Genomic DNA, 17,722 nt, shown 5'->3' with positions numbered 1-17,722 from the left:
AATGACACAAGTACTGTACATCATTCCTTTCTTCAGTAGCTGTGTTTTGAAGGACTTGGGTAAAGGTTCTCTGACACACCCAGGAACAGAAATTAAACCACAGGAAATAAGGTATGAAACAATTTACAGATTTTAGTCCTTATTGCCTAACATTTACAAAAGACAAAAAAACAATAAATTATATAACAAATAGCAGCATGTAAACTCTAAACTATTTCTATTACCACATACTAGCCTTTTAAACAAGTTATAACTGATTCCAGTTTTGAACATAGCTTTGCTATCTTTATGGTGTCACACACACGCACACCACCCTCAGGTTCAGCTCCTCGAGTAAAACTTACCAAATATACATACCAATTTCACCTACAATATTTAAACACCTACTTTTATTATTATTATTATTATTATTATTATTATTATTATTATTATTATTATTATTATTATTAATAACTAAAACCAAAAAGCTTAATAGTCTGTTAAGTACATTTTGTTTTTAACACCCTAGTAATAAAACTCCACATATTTCCTGTACAGTCATAGCAAACATAAACGTTGGGTGGAATTAAGGTTACAATTACATGGAATTCTGAGCCATTGCAGTTTTTTATGAGCTTGCCCAGACACACCTTAGCTCGTTATTTCCATACAATATGCTTGACTAAACTCATAGCAAAACCTGGAAGCCCGTTCCATTTTAGTTGCTTTTAAAAAATACCAAACAACAACTTTTTATTTATTTATTTATTTATTTATTTAATGCACAAAGTCTGTAGTAATCATATTTTTTTGTTATTTATTACTTGGCTGCTATAAGAACAGCAGCACCATTTTTCAGATTTAATCAAGAGGGTTTAAAATACTAAAATAATTTTTTGAAATACTAAAACAAACTAAAAAAAATCATTTTGACTATTTTTTTATGTAGAACACATTAAAAAAAAAAATACAGTGGGGGGAAGTCCATTCAATTCCAGAGGTCGCTGATTTGTGTCAGTCATCACTGCTTAACCGCGGAGTCAAGTCAGATTTGATGTCTTAATAAGTATTATCAAAGGCAGCATTGCTGTACTCATAACGGTCATGGTCCACATAAGTTTTGGCAAAGTTCTGCTTACTGGCCTCGGGTGTGGATTCAAAGCCATGGTTAGAGTAATGAGAGCTGTAGCCAGTGTTTAAGGCCTTACTCAATACAGGTGGCTTGGTTCTTGCGCCACTGATCTGGTATGATGGAATCCTATCACGATGCAGTCCTCTGACTGTGTCAAAGCCTTGGCCTCTCTCTAGGGTAGAGTCTTCCGCTGGCTTTTTACGTTTGACACAGCAGATGCACTTATTCCTGGAAACAAAACAAAACCAAAAAAAATACAATTAGTTACTGACTGTTATACATACAGTATAAGAGTATTATCTTATATCAATTTCTATATCTTATGTAACTTAATGCAGTAGATTCTACAATCAAATTCATACCTTACAAGAAAAGTAACTGGTGCATTTATCAGTGTGTTTAAAATTGAAAAATAACACAGAGACACAAAAAAGTGCTTAATTTTCTTACCCTTTCATGAAGGTGACAGCCATGAGTAAGATGGTAAATATAGAGGAGATAATGCAAACTATGGCAATCTTGAGCCACACTAAAATATAAACAATATAAAAAAAGTTCATTTCAGATAGGCAAATCACATTGAGAGTATAAGGTATTATATTTGAGTGGGGAGTGACTGCTTACATTTCTCATCCTTGATTACTGGAATAAAGTCTGTGACTGCCAAAAAGAAAAGAAAAAAAGATTCAAAATCCAATTGTTTTATGCAACTATTAAACAGTTCATATCATATCCTGTAGGATTTGTTATAGTTCTTGAAAGTATTACAAATAAATCTTACTATTTGGGTTGAAGCAGTAGGCTGAAGCAAGCTGGCTGGGTTTGTTGACACATGGAGTAACTGTCAGCTTTCCACTGGAGAACTGAACCACGTCCTTGTCTTTGCTCCACGCAGGTCTGTAAGGAGAAAGACAATGCAGTATACTGAGGGATCGACCTTCAACTCTATATTAATCCCACTGATGTCACACAGATTCCCTCCCTCCTGATTAACATCATATAATACAAGTATGCTGGACTGTAATAGACCAGCTTCAAGGATGAGATCCTCCACTGTTTAAATCAGGGGTGTCAAATCACTGTCCTCGAGGACCATTCCACTCCAGGTTTAACAGGTAAAATTATATAGTAAACTACTTCAGGGTCTGGATCTAGCTTTAATTGGTTCAATTAACCCTTTAAGGTACAAAGGAAGTATGTGTCCCACGAATAAAATTATGCTAACTTTTTTTTTTTTTTTTGCAATGAGGCGCATGAAACATGGTTTAAAATGTACTGACAGGTTGGATCTGGTCATCCAAATTGTCAGTTTCCTCCCTGTGTCACTTGAGTCACTCTCAAATGTATTTTAAGAAGAAACTGTTTCAACAGCCGCTCAAATCCCAGTGTACCTTAAGGGTTTAAACAATTTAGAACAGAGCTGGAACAAAGACCAGGAGTGGAAGGGCCAGCTTTGGCCAACCCTGATTTAGATCAAGACAAAAAATAAAACAAATAGTGGTATATTGTTTTTGTAGATTTTTTAGGTGTCAGTCTAGTTCCAAAGAAAAGGTTTGTCAGCACTGCAGAGTGCCATTGAGATAATAAGGCCCTTAGGGAGTTTCTCTGCCCCCCTACCCCCACCCCACCCCACCCCACCCTGCCCCGCCCGCAATGAAAAGCAGTTTTATTACTTACATGCCGTCAGGGATGGGTGTGGATGTACTACTCAGTTGTTTCTTTGATGCCAAGCTATCACCAAGGGATAAACACCGTTGCATAGCTTCACTGTATGTCATGGTACTGTTCCCAAATGGAGGATAGACCACGTATACATCTGTAAAAGACACTGTGTGAAGAAACAGAGCCGAACTGATTTTTACCACTGTATTCCAAAACCTCTTCAGTATTGTCATATCCTTTGCTGTTATGTTTTAATTCTGAATAGGTGTTATACATGGAACTGGTTGTACAGTTAACTAGATCAGGAAGATGCACAGAAATCTTTTTGGGAAATGAAAGACTTGTAAAGGAACTGAGCAGAGACCAAGCAACATTGTATTATTGTACATCTTACCACGCCAATCTCAATCAGCTTTGCAATATTTGTTTTAGTGTTTTGTGGTATTTACTGTATTGTACATAACAAAGAATTGTTTTTAAGAAAGTGTTTTACAAACGATGTACATGTGTAGCAGTACAGTAAAGCACACAAACTAAATTAACCAGCTTATAAATCAAATAACCAGGCATTTCCACTAGAACACACTAGCTCTCGAACTCAAGAGACCCGAGATGGTTACTATTGGTTTTGTAGCAGTAGGCACTGGGTGCAGTGTAGTATCCACAGGGCCCTTTTTTAATGATGCCTATATTACTGTTGCCACAAGTCTTGATCGCTGTGGTACGGGCAAGAAGAATTCACTGCTCTTCCACCCATCCATACCTGCCATCGAAAAGTTACATCATGAAAATGAAGGGTGAGCCAAAGCATTTACTTCCATAAAAAAAGTCAAACTGAATGTGGTTCAGAAATAGATTGTAGTATAAAATCTCTGATGCTTTAAAAATTAGGTTTACATGATATGAGAATATTACAAGTACAGAGCAATGTATTCAAATTGTAATGTGGAAGGATCCTTCAAAACACATGTTGTTTTTTTTGTTTTTTTATTGATATTCGATTGCAATGTAAACGGAATTCAATGTATTGGTATGTGGGTTGTGCAGATTATGGGTTATTTTCAATTGACTCAACCAAGATAATGTATTTGATAATGGTAACACCGTGTAACAATTATTTTTTATTTTTTTTTGGTTCCTGGGTATTAAGTGTTATTTCCTAATTGCTTATGCCTCAAAAGTATAGAAAATGGCTATTATTCCCCACAAACTTTGCTTTTGTGACCAGGACAATGATATTTTGAAATTGACCTATTTTCCAGAACATTTCAGATAGATTCAGTGCTGAGTAAACTTGGAGTAACTTCTAGAACTTTCTAGAACTTTCCAGTAATATAAATAGTAGTTTAAATACAGGGGCCTTAAGCCCACCAGTTCAGTTTAGTTCCAGCTGCCTAAGTGGATACATATCTGCATTTTTCTGAGATGGCATCAAGGTCATAAGAGACTTCAAAATGGTGGCATTCCTGATGGGTCTCCAAGGCGGTTTTACCAAGTTTCCCTGCTATCTTTGCCTTTGGGACAGTAGGGACTCCAAGGCGCACTACCACAGGCGGGACTGGCCACAGCGGACCGAGTTCTCTGTGGGGAGGAACAACGTCAAGTGGGAGCCACTGGTGGACCCCCGGAAGGTGCTGATGCCACCACTGCACATCAAATTGGGCCTTATGAAACAATTTGTCAGAGCTCTAGATAAGGAGTCGGCTGCCTTCAAGTACCTTCAAGACTTCTTCCCTAAGCTGTCTGAGGCAAAGGTCAAAGCCGGTGTCTTCGTCGGACCACAGATAAAGAAGATCCTGGAGTGCAATGAATTCCCCAAGAAGCTCACTAGTAAGGAGAAAGCGGCTTGGAACAGCTTTGTCGCAGTGGTTCGGGGCTTCCTGGGAAATCACAAGGCCAAAAACTATGTGGAGCTGGTTGAGACTCTGGTGAAGAACTACGGCACAATGGGCTGTAGGATGTCCCTCAAAGTCCATATCCTTGATGCTCATCTTGATAAATTCAAGGAGAACATGGGAGCGTACTCGGAGGAGCAAGGCGAGCGCTTCCACCAGGATATACTGGACTTTGAACGCCACTACCAAGGACAGTATAACGAGAACATGATGGGAGACTACATTTGGGGGCTGATTCGTGAAAGTGATTTACAGTATAATCGTAAATCTTGAAAAACTACTCACTTCTAAATCTTTTGTAGTCATTTTTGTATTACTTTAGTATAAATACATGTTAATTTGGATTCATATGTTGTTGTTTTTTTGACTTTATGTGAACGAAGAGACACAAATTCGCCCGTTTTCTCATTGAAAATAGGTAAATTTCAAAATATCACTGTCCTGGTCACAAAAGCAAAGTTTGTGGGGAATAATAGCCATTTTCTATGCTTTTGAGGCAGAAGTAATTAGGAAATAACACTTACTACCCAGGAACAAAAATTGTGTTACATAGTGTAATCAAGGTGAAACAGACCCCAATGTAAGAGGTTGAATCATTTGTAAGTACTTCAATTATTTCCATTTTAATATCCTACTATGACCTCTATCACTCTCTATAGTTTTTTTTCTGCTTAGATTACTATTTTTCAGGATTACTATCACATCTTTTTTCAAGCATTGTCTAAAAGCTGAATTTCTGAAGTGAGAACTCTGACCCACTAGGGTGGTGTGCATCTCTAATTTCCAGTTCCTTGTGAAAGATGTTTTTCCATTGACTTTACAGATCAGTTGCAGAGGTGTGGCTGAAATGACTTACACACACCCCCAGTGGCCATTTAGAAAACTTGCTGCATTTCAGAAGTTCAGCTTTTCGAAGTAGAATATTTAATAAGCAGTGCAAACATAAACAGCAGAGAATGACACAAAATGACAAATTAAAAAGTAAGAAATTAAATTAAACATTCTGAAAATTTATATGGTACTGAATGTGTTCAGTTCTAACCACACTCTCAGTGCATACGTTACCTGCAGGTCTGGAAGCTGGTGTTCTGAGCACTGGTCACCTGCTCTAAGGTTGCTAAAGCTGCATTCTGCGACAGACAGTACTCTCTGGATTGAGTGTAATTAAATGTAGTGATACTGGACTCAAAAACCCCTGAAATAACTGGTGAAAAAAAAGAAAGATGTCTTAATGGAAATAAAGAACAAGCCAACATGTACAGTACTAAATAATCCTGGAGCAATGTGGATTAAAGGGAGGTGGAGAAGCTCTGTATTGCTTTACACTTGGGTTTTCGAAACCAACCCTTGACGAGACTAAAATATATTGCCATGCCTCTCTGGCTTTAAATTTGCAGTTCAGTGGCATCTGTGCTTGAAATTGTTTAAGCTATAATGAAACTGTGATCATGTGTTTTTATTTTTCTAATATATTTATTTAGATGTCTCTTTGTATTCGCGAAGCTTTCACTATTGAGCTGTACCTGTGCTGGCCCTGCAGGCCCAAAAGTGAATAAACTAAACTGAACAGCAGATAACCCTTTAAATCCTGTGTCTCTTGTGTAAATGTTTGATACCAGTTAATCAAAATAGATTGCTACAGTAGTGTGAAAATGTATTAGAACACCCCATTGCTTCTGTTGTTTTGATTTGTTGTGCATATGAAATCCAAACCACTGTAACTGATAATCTTGGAAAATTGTCAAATAAGCAAATTAGCAATTGTCTGATTTAATTGATGATAGGCCATGTGTGGAATTCATTAAAAAATAATAAGATAAAAAGGAACACACATACACAAATGGTAAAATGCATGTTACTTTTTTAAAGTTGTTCAAGATGCCTATTAAAGCACAAAGTGATCTAGCATTTTCACAAGAGTGCCTATTGTTTCTACATCACTAATTACTAAGTCTCACACAAAGAGGTTTTCATGCAGGTAGGTATTTAAGGATATAAATGACAAATCGAGGTGTTCTAATAAATTGGCACATTATTGTATAATAGGTTTTAAAAAAAGACAGATATTCTGTCCCTTGAAGGTATAAATACAATCTCACTATATAGTAGACAGACAGACAGAGACAGATAGACGATCTTACCAATGTCATATAGTGAACAGGTAGCAGCGTGCAGAAGGATAGCTAAACAGAACAAAATCCTCATTGTGATACCTATGATATTTGCTATGGAGTGAAGACTTCCAATCGTGTTTGCTCTTCTGTAGTTGCTTAGAAGCCAGTGAATCTATATACTCAAAAAATAAGAACCTGCCGAGGGCACTGGGTTGTCTTTCTAGGTCAGCCAACGCAAGAGACTGTGAAAAAAATGACACACCTTTCCACTTTATAACAACGTACTGATGTAGTACATACCAAAGTCCAAGGTGCAGATGCATTTTCTATATTTATCGTATGATTTATTCGTATCGGACACTAAGCTGATGTATCAGACACTAAGCTGTATTTTTAACACTTTTCTATTGCACATGTTCAAGATCCATTATAGCTCAGGGAGACTGACTAAAGGGCAATGACTGAAAGCATACTTTCTGAAAGCATTAGAAGAATTAAGTATAAAACAAACACAGAACTGCTTAGAACCACAATCTAACTCCTCTAAACAAGCTGCTTCTTGCCAGTGTTGTACCATTATGGTGTTTTTATTCCTTTTAGAGAATCTCAAACAAAGAATTTTAGGAAAAATGTATTTTTGTAGATTATCAAAAAAAGTTACAAGAAATAATTTTTTTTTTCTTTTTTGCAAAACTCCAAAAATGCTAATTCAAACCCTTTGATGCTATGATAGTATTGTCTACAAGGTGCTAGAAATTTCAATATGATAATGAAGAACCTAATTCTAGAAAAGTCTAGAAAATGCTGGATTGTAGGTGAACATTCTTAGAAAGTATAAAAGGGTTAGGCATAGGATGATTGCTGTCATTACCAGTAAGTCAATATGGGACAAAGTAAAGATCTATCTGAAGAAAATGAGTTATTGTCATAAAGCTGGAGAAGGATAGTTCCAAGCATTTCAGTATCACAATTTCAAATATTGTTTCTATTATCAAGAAGTACAAGACTCATGGTACTGTCACAATGCTCCCTCGGTCTGGAAGAAAGAAGGTTCTTTCACCAAGAACAAGAAGAAGAATTGTGAGGAAGGTTAATAACAATCCGAGATTGACTGCCAAAGATATTCAAAGTGAATTGGCTGCAGGTGGGACTGGGATTTCCATTTCAACCATAGGTCAAGTATTGCATGGTGAATGTCTCAGTAGTCGCAGGCCAAAGAAAAAGCCACTCTTAGGAAAACGTCACAAGGACAATCACTTAAAGTTTGCAAAACGGCATTTAAATGATGGATATGAGTTCTGGTCAAATGTTTTGTGGAGTGATGAAACAAAAATCGAGCTATTTGGTCATGCTGATAGTCGTTACGTTTGGAGAAAGTCCAAAGCACACATCAAAATCTACTTTAGAATTGTTAAAGAAGAATAAAATCAAGGTTCTGGAATGGTCTAGTCAAAGTCCCAATCTAAATCCGATTGTGAATCTTTGGTATGAGTTGAAGGCTGTGCACAAGAGAAGTCCTCGAAATTTGAATGAACTGGAACAATGCTTTGTTGAAGAATGGTCAAAAATCACTAATGAATAATGCCAAAAGCTCATTGACAAATATCCTAATTGTTTAAAATAGGTTATTATTGCTAACGGTACCTCAACTAGCTATTAATTTCATTTCCCTTGTCAGGGTATGAATACTTTTGAATTAGCATTCTTTGAATTTTGCAAAAAATAATTGCTAAAATAAATAATTGTAGAAATCTTGTAACTTGTTCCTCATCCACAAAAGCAAAAACTTTTGCTACAAAAGATTTTTCCTGCAATTATTTGTTTTTGAGAAATTTCTAGAAATGATAAATTCCCATTGGGGTATGTAAACTTTTGCCTACAACTATATATATACACTGTATATATAGTAACAAAGCCTGACGGCTCAAATTCATTGCACCCTTTTAAAAGCAGACCAAGACACAGAACAGTACTTTTTAGGCACTTTCATGCACTTTTATTAATTACAGAAAATAAACTAGCAAAACACAAAATACGTGGAGTACTAAACTGTACTTTGCAAGCTTTTAACTAACACCAGACAGCTAAGCTGTTTACCAGTCAAAACCCAGTTGTTTCACACACAAATAGGTTCACCCTATGTTCACGCAGAACCTGTTCTTGTTTACACAGGTCTGCTCTGCACATGGCCTTTCTCCATCCGCCTACTCTATAGGGTTTCCCCTGCCTTAATCAGCCTCAGGTGCTTCACTTTAAAATGGTAACCCTGTGGAATTCTGGGAAATGTAGTCCTGCAGCACATATTTTCTCCTCCCCCCTCAAGCCAAGCCAAGCCAAGTACAAGGTTGTCCTGGAAGAAAACTTGCTTCCTTCTGCTCTGACAATATTCCCCAACTCTGAGGATTGGTTTTTCCAGCAGGACAATGCTCCATGCCACACAGCCAGGTCAATCAAGGTGTGATGGAGGACCACCAGATCACCAGGGCAGCAGTGTGGAAGAGTGGTTAGGGCTCTGGACTCTTGACCGGAGGGTTGTGGGTTCAATCCCCAGTGGGGGACACTGCTGTTGTACCCTTGAGCAAGGTACTTTACCTAGATTGCTCCAGTAAAAACCCAACTGTATAAATGGGTAATTGTATGTAAAAATAATGTGATATCTGTATAATGTGAAATAATGTATAATGTGATATCTTGTAACAGTTGTAAGTCGTCCTGGATAAGGGCGTCTGCTAAGAAATAAATAATAATAATAATAATAAATCAAGACCCTGTCAGGCCAGCCCAATCTCCAGACCTGAACCCCATTGAAAACCTCTGGAATGTGATCAAGAGGAAGATGGATGGTCACAAGCCATCAAACAAAGCCGAGCTGCTTGAATTTTTGCGCCAGGAGTGGCATAAAGTCACCCAACATCAATGTGAAAGACTTGTGGAGAGCATGCCAAGACGCATGAAAGCTGTGCTTGAAAATCAGGGTTATTCCACCAAATATTGATTTCTGAACTCTTCCTAAGTTAAAACATTAGTATTGTGTTGTTTAAAAATGAGTATGAGCTTATTTTCTTTGCATTATTCGAAGTCTGACAACACTGCATCTTTTTTGTTATTTTGACCAGTTGTCATTTTCTGCAAATAAATGCTCTAAATGACAATATTTTTATTTGGAATATGGGAGAAATGTTGTCAGTAGTTTATAGAATAAAACAAAAATGTTCATTTTACCCAAACACATACCTATAAATAGTAAAACCAGAGAAACTGATTATTTTGCAGTGGTCTCTTAATTTTTTCCAGAGCTGTATATATATATATATATATATATATATATATATATATATATATATATATATATATATATATATATATATATATATATATATATAATAAAAGAAAAAAGAGAAAAGGATATTTCAGGTACTTAAAAAGGTAGAATAATTGATTACAAATCAATTATCAGGACGTTTCGGACTACAAGTCCTTCATCGGCCGAATACAAAAAAACAGTGGGTGCGTTAAGTAAGTGAGCGGCTCAGTAAAAAAATCAACTTAACGACTCGCTCAGTTCCACTCCCGCTGAGCCGCTCAGAGCGCTCCTGAGCATTTTTCATCAGTGATCAGAGTGAGCGGACGGAATGGACACCTGCAGGAAACAAGTGGAGATGACAGGCAGGATTGACAAATACGTTTGTCAAGAACGATGAACTGGTTTCGACTTATGAAGTTATGTATTAAATTGGCTAAATAAGATGGTAAAAATTGTTGTTTTCAAATTTGTATCATTTAATTTCATTTTTTTTTTAAATGTAGAGCTGTTTTATAGTTATTAGTGTATTATTATTAGGCTTGTAGTATTAATATTATTCATAATTCTCATTATTAACGTCGGTATTGTCGGTATTAAACACAGCCAGATATGAGGTTCAGTCCAAACAGAGCTCCGAACTCAGCGAGGTACAGCAGGGGACAGTAACCACACGGGGTCATTTCATCTACCATCACCTAATTAATAATTATTATTCACCATTTTTAAAAGTCGCTCAGCGCTCTCGTGGAGCAGAGCGTTAAATCATTTAAATCTGCTCAGTGTGCTTTCTGAGCGTTCTCACTCTGAGCGGCTCACTTACTTAACGCGCCCACTGCTTTAAGAAGTTGATAAAAAAACAAACAAGTAGTCTTTTAAAAAAAAATCCAGAATGTTGATGATGATGATGATGATGATGACCTCAGAATAGAATGTTCATTCCAAATGGCTCCAAAGTACCTAGTTTGAAAATAAGTTCACATTCCTTTTGTTTCCTGACAGCATTAGTTCCATAGCATTGAACCATCCCACAAATTGTGATGTCTTCTATAGTGTGGTCATTTCTGTTAAAATGTCTGGCGACGGGAAAGGTAGAGGTGTTAATTCGTATACTTCTCAGATGTTCCACGAAGCGATCAGCCAAGCGTCGTTTTGTTTTACCAATATATAGCTTGTTACATTTGATGCAGCCAATGCAATATACTATTCCTTTACTAATGCAAGTAAAAGTATCATGGATAGTAAATTAGGATTTTGCTCCCTTAACTAGGCACTTTGGAGCCATTTGGAGTGAACATTCTATTCTGAGGTCGTCATCATCATCATCATCGTCATCATTGCCTAGAGAAGGCCGTCCACCAAAACTCAGTGACCAGGTAAGGAGGGCATTAGTCAGAGAAGCAACCAAGAGGCCAATGGTAACTCTGAAGGAGCTGGAGAGATCCACAGCTGAGATGGGAGAAACCATCCATGGGACAACTATAACCCGGACGCTCCACAAAGCTGGGCTTTATGGAAGAGTGGCGAGAAGAAAGCCATTAACAAAACCCATATCAAATCCTGTTTGGATTTTGCCAAAAGGCATGTGGGAGACACAGCAAACATGTGGAAAAAGGTTCTCTGGTCTGATGAGACCAAAATTTAACTTTTTAGCCTTAGCGCAAAACGCTATCTGTGGCGCAAAGCCACACTGCTCATCACCCTGAGAACACCATCCCCACGGTGAAGCATGGTGGTGGCAGCATCATGTTATGGGGATGCTTTTCATTGGCAGGGACTGGGAAACTGGTCAGGATTGAGGGCAAGATGGATGGAGCCAAATACAGGGAAATTCTAGAGGAAAACCTGTTTCAGTCTGCAAGAGACCTGGGACTGGGGCGGAGGTTCACCTTCCAGCAGCACAATGACCTTAAACACACAGCCAAAGCTACACTGGAGTGGTTTAAAAACAAGAACCTGAATGTCTTAGAATGACCCAGTCAAAGCCCAGACATCAATCCAATTGAGAATCTGTGGCAAGACTTGAAAATTGCTGTTCACCAACGGTCCCCATCCAACTTGACAGAGCTTGAGCAATTTTGCCAAGAAGAATGGGCAAAAATTGCAGGACCCAGATGTGCAAAGCTGATAGAGACTTACCCAAAAAGACTCACAGCTGTAATTGCTGTCAAAGGTGCTTCTACCAAGTATTGACTCAGGGGGGTGAATACTTATGCAACCAACAAATGTCTTTTTTTTGTTTAATTAACCTTTGTGTCACAATAAAAAATATTTTGCACCTTCAAAGTGTTAAGTATGTTGTGTAAATCAAATGGTAAAAATCCCAATTAAATCCATTTTAATTCCAGGTTGTAACACTACAAAATGTGGAAAAGTCCAAGGGGGGTGAATACTTATGCAAGGCACTGTATATATACACACACAGGTGCCAAAGCAGTCAATTGGATGATTTTCACTTTTATATTACTCTACATGTGTGAAAAGATACACCGTTGTCAGTTCTTGACTTTTACTAAATATACAGCTTTTGAAAGGCACGATCGCAAAAAAAAAAAGTTATACCTCTCCCAAGAACTTCCAGACATATACACACACACACAAAAACAACAATAGCATTTCACTCATACAGTATTAGTAGTATTTAGGCTTCTTAGTTGTTTTTTTTCTTCCCGTCTGGACAGTGGCTGAGAATGCGCTGTATAGTATTGATTAGATCAGTTTGCGCAGCCCTTAAATGAATGAAAATGTGAATGCAACAAAGTGGAGTTGGCATTCAGACCAGGTGGCAGCAACACAGCTCTCAGGAAGCTTACAGGCAAGCCCGCGGGCGCCAGGCCAGACTACAGGGGTCGCTGGTGCGGGGTGAGCGAGGACACCCTGGCTGACCTAACCCTCCCTCCCGTCCTCGGTCGGCAAAGGAAAAGCCTGGACTCGAACTCGCAACGTCCAGACTATAGGCCACATCCTGCACTCCACATGGAGCACCTTTACTGGATGTGCCACTCGGGAGCCTCCTGAACTTATAACATTTTGACTTCATTTGGCCAGTTCCAACCCTTGTCCGTTTTTCAGGAAACACAACAGGTTCGCTGAATAGAGGTAAAGTGACCAGAGATAGTAACAGAGTGGCAGAGGCAGAGTCCAAAATGTTTTATTACAATAATCACACAGTTACATAAAAATCAGTTCAAATAAACAATACAATCTATCACAGTTTTAATAAGAGAAAGTCAGTTCACGGGTAGGAGCCCAGGCTATAAGAATAGTTTGTTAGTTTGTAGTTTGAGTTGGTAGAGAGACCTCTACAGAAAATATAAAAGAGGTTGTCTTGCTATATGAGGAGAGGTGTGGCCTCCAAGACTGTACCCAGCACCCCTTGAGGATAGGTAGCGGATGCAAACCTGAATCCCTTGAGGGTGGAATAGGTAGTGGATGCAAACCTGAAAATTGAACGGACAGAAAAGTAGTTACCCTGTTTATTGGAGAGCTGCTTGCGATGGGAGCAGAGAGCTCCCTCAGGGAATCTGGAAATAGGTAGAAAGTAGAAAGGTTAGTTGGGACATTGAGCGCTAAGCACACAGCAGGCTAAAACCTGAGCAAATAGTATGAAGAAAGAATGAGCCTCTGATTTTAGTTAAGTAATAGCGCATGAGCTGCGAGAGGATAGGTGTGGCCGGGGGTGACATAGTGACATAGCCTGACCCAAGGTTGGGCAGTGAGATCACTTGCCCCCCAGCGGGGACTGATGACAGAGGCACATGGTACAAAAGGAGGAGGAGGGAAAAGCAAAACATTTGACAAGGGAGATAGATGTGACTAAGCTTTAAATAGGATTTCGATGATGATTGACATAGAGATTAATGATGATTGACAGGCTGAAATTAGAAAAGCCCTAGCTCTCGCCCCCCGAACTCTACCTAAAGGTTTAACATTTAAATAAAGGCAGCTAAAAAATACACTGTATTCAACAGGAAGGGTCCTTAGACAAGGGCCTAGCAACAATTGCATTTCTCATTGACCGATGGTGGATAGATAGAAACAGATCTCCCCAGCAAGGATTCTTCAACAAAACCAAATAGTTAATAAACACACACAGGAGAGCAACTGTATTTGAAAAGTCAGCAGTAGTATACAGGGGTCCCCAAGGATTAAGGATTAATTTAATGATTAATTTAATAGACTGGCAGACTGACACACATTATATAAACCCAGTTATATTTGTATTTATTATTTATTTCTTAGCAGACACCCTTATCCAGGACGACTTATAATTGTTAAAAGATATCACATTATTTGTACATACAAATCGAGAGAGAGAGAGAGAGAGAGAGAGAGAGAGAGAGAGAGAGAGAGAGAGAGAGAGAGAGAGAGAGAGAGAGAGATTCTGGTATAGTAAGCAAACTTGTTAAATTTGCAGACAACACATAAATAGGAGGAGTGGCAAACACTGTTCCAGCAGCAAAGGTCATTCAAAATGATCTAGACAGCATTCAGAACTGGGCAGACACATGGCAAATAACATTTAATAGAGAAAAGTGTAAGGTACTGCACGCAGGCAATAATAATGTGCATTATAAATATCATATGGGAGATACTGAAATTGAAGAAGGAATCTATGAAAAAGACCTAGGAGTTTATGTTGACTCAGAAATGTCTTGATCTAGACAATGTGGGGAAGCTATAAAAAAGGCCAACAAGATGCTCGGATATATTGTGAAAAGTGTTGAATTTAAATCAAGGGAAGTAATGTTAAAACTTTACAATACATTAGCAAGACCTCATCTAGAATATTGTGTTCAGTTCTGGTCACCTCGTTACAAAAAGGATATTGCTACTCTAGAAAGAGTGCAAAGAAGTGCGACCAGAATTATCCCGGGTTTAAAAGGCATGTCGTATGCAGACAGGCTAAAAGAATTGAATCTGTTCAGTCTTGAACAAAGAAGACTTCGCAGTGATCTGAATTCCAAGTTCTAAACGGTACAGACAATGTCGACCCAGGGGACTTTTTTGACCTGAAAAAAGAAACAAGGACCGGGGGTCACAAATAGAGATTAGATAAAGGGGCATTCAGAACAGAAAATAGAAGGCACTTTTTTACACAAAGAATTTTGAGGGTCTGGAACCGACTCCCCAGTAATGTTGTTGAAGCTGACACCCTGGGATCCTTCAAGAAGCTGCTTGATGAGATTCTGGGATCAATAAGCTACTAACAATCAAACAAGCAAGATTGGCCTCATCTCGTTTGTAAACTTTATGTTCTTAACTAACTAGCAGGTCAGTTAGGTGGCTGTTGTCCTCACCCGCACCAGTTAGTAACACCCACCTTCTACAAACAAAACCATGCCAAATTTAATAATTATCATTATTTAATTAAATAACTGCATACACAGCAAATTAATAAAAAAAACTATTTTAAAAAATATGCTACACGTGTATTTTATTATTGTAGAATAGTATTCATAGTTTAAATATGTATTGTAATTGTGGACATTAACATTCGCTTATCCACATACACACTGTAATGCATATCTATAGACTACATACAATTAATTGGATGAAATGCAGGAATCAGAATGCATCATATACACGGTCTGACGTTATGGTCGAGCCTTATCATGTGACACTACTATCAAATTTAATTGGCTGTTATTGAAAATGTTGCCCTCGTGTTGCCTGAAAAATAGAACACCGTCCTAAGTGGGAGAAATGTCGCCAGTGTGTGGCCACCTTGTTGTCGCCTGCGAGACCAGGCCTTTACAGTGCACTGAAGGCAAGCCCCAAACTGACTGACCTACTTTGACAAAGAAGAAATGCCTCCCCAACCGTAATTGCTGGCCAGCGAAATCAAATAAAAAGGCTTTCCCCGTTTTAAACCAGATGAGAGGAGAAGGACACAGCGTTTAGTAATAATAAGCAAACAGAAGGTATGGGGCTCTTAACCTGCCGCTTTAATGCTTTGATCCAACAAAAACACAACCTGAGACCGGGAAGTAACCACATGTCTTGGAGCTTTATTCAATATGCAAGATTTCCAAATGCCAAACACTTTACTTTTAGAATTATACTCACCTGGCTTTAACACCGCAGGACACCGACAAAATGCGTCTTCCGAGCACTCCCCTCTATAGCGGCACACCGAATACCAAGTCCCACACCTACCGTCCCTTCTTCTCTCCTGTTTCTTCTTCTGTTCTGTTAATGGTCACCAAGTTTCTAGCAAAACTTATTGTCACCACCTACTGTTCAGATTTGGCTATTAAAACTGCTGTGAACACTTAACCTTTTAAAATCTCTGTATGTTAAATATTCTTGAGTCTTCCTAATATATTTTGCAATACACCCAATAATACCTTTTTCTATTTTTCTATCACCTGTACCATTTCAAAAGAAATATTGGAAATATTGCAATCCCTCAGATGCTCCACTGTTTCCTTTCCACTACATTCCATACATAACCCATTCTCATGCACTCCAGTTCTATATCGGTGTTCCTTTAATGTCGCATGCCCTGTAAGGCCTTATTAATGCTACTTCCTCTCCCCATCGCAAACAAAGGAACAATTTAAATAACCAGGGCAATTATCTAATTAAGACACCACTAAATCAATTAAAAAAAACGACATGTGCAATAAAGCAACGTACAACAAAACATTTGAAAGAAGCCTGGTTACCTAGGAGAAAACAGATTACAATCCCCTTATCAAGTAGTCCTGCTACAGCAGCATGCTATTTCACATGTTACAACTGCACACAATCACAGGTACAGTCACCAATTCGAGACACAACATTTGTAAAATATAAACATACTGAATTCATTGCAGTCATCAGCTGCATAGATTAACCATTCAGCAGAATGTGGAAACAAACAAGTGAATACAGATATTAAGCTACTGTTTTAGTACAGTATCACTTTAGTGTCTTAGCAAGTTGTTTTATTTTAAGCCGTTGAATATGATAGCAACCAACTTGCTCCTGAAGTATCACCCACCCAGCAAACACTTGCACTGTCGACCGGTCACTGTTCATCACAGCTACCGTACACAGCCCTTGGCGGAGGAAGCAGCGACGGACGCTTCACAGCCTCTGGTACAAACAATCCTATTTCGATCTTTTTTTACATAAGGTTTTATATGTAATGTTTTCTTTACGTGTGCATAGTGGCGCTTTGTCTAGTTTTAACACATGTACATAGATGCTAAACGTATAGTTATTAAATCACTAAATATGACCAATAAATGACCGATCGACAGTGCAGACAATCAACTAACTAGGCTGCCTGAGCTACACATTTGCAGTTTGTTTGTTTTTTTTTTGGAGCGTGAAATCACTCTCAAAAAGATTTGTAAGCGTAGACTGAGTTTCGAGCGTGCGCAGAAAAAACTGTAAATGTGAAAAGGGACTCGAGCGCGCGCGCAGAATAGAACCGTAATTGAAAAAAAAAAAAAATGAGAGGTTGTATTTTTTTCATTTTACAGTTACAAACTGCATTTCTGCGCGCTCGTATTTTTGATAGCAATTTCACTCTCAAAAGTGTCGAGCGAGCGGAAAGCAGATTTGTAAGTGTAAATTAGAACCGTAGTATTTTTTCCCCCATTTTACAGTTACAAACTGCGTTTTACAGTTTTAAACTGCGTTTCTG

General features: G+C 38.2%; 1 protein-coding gene across 2 annotated transcripts; it reads right to left on the bottom strand.

Moving 5' to 3' along the window:
* Window positions 1-748: 748 nt before the first annotated feature.
* On the bottom strand, window positions 749-17,091 carry LOC131696835 (uncharacterized). 2 transcript variants are annotated; one of them, XM_059000625.1, is made up of 7 exons: window positions 17,072-17,091; window positions 5,734-5,872; window positions 2,789-2,927; window positions 1,893-2,008; window positions 1,736-1,771; window positions 1,562-1,640; window positions 749-1,339 (listed from the first exon to the last, which is right to left on the bottom strand). In XM_059000625.1, the coding sequence occupies exons 3-7, from the start codon at window positions 2,887-2,889 to the stop codon at window positions 1,039-1,041; spliced, it is 633 nt and encodes a 210-aa protein (XP_058856608.1). In that variant the 5' UTR covers window positions 2,890-2,927; window positions 5,734-5,872; window positions 17,072-17,091; the 3' UTR covers window positions 749-1,038. The 2 variants fall into 2 exon arrangements, with proteins under 2 accessions (XP_058856608.1, XP_058856598.1); XM_059000615.1 differs by lacking the exon at window positions 17,072-17,091 and adding an exon at window positions 16,153-16,718.
* Between the last annotated feature and the right edge of the window lie 631 nt (window positions 17,092-17,722).

Source organism: Acipenser ruthenus, chromosome 2 (assembly GCF_902713425.1).
Source record: "Acipenser ruthenus chromosome 2, fAciRut3.2 maternal haplotype, whole genome shotgun sequence".
NCBI lineage: Eukaryota > Metazoa > Chordata > Actinopteri > Acipenseriformes > Acipenseridae > Acipenser > Acipenser ruthenus.
The sequence above is the reverse complement of the archived record's forward strand: the minus strand, read 5'-3'. Positions and strand labels throughout refer to the sequence as shown.

Bases quoted from the DNA above. Each gene is read 5' to 3' on its own strand.
- LOC131696835 (XM_059000625.1), bottom strand. From the start codon at position 2,889: ATGACATACAGTGAAGCTATGCAACGGTGTTTATCCCTTGGTGATAGC. The intron at 2,009-2,788 runs GTAAGTAATAAA...TTCTCCTTACAG, and splicing joins ACACCCATCCCTGACGGCAT to ACCTGCGTGGAGCAAAGACA. The intron at 1,641-1,735 runs GTAAGCAGTCAC...TTTATATTTTAG, and splicing joins AGTAATCAAGGATGAGAAAT to TGTGGCTCAAGATTGCCATA.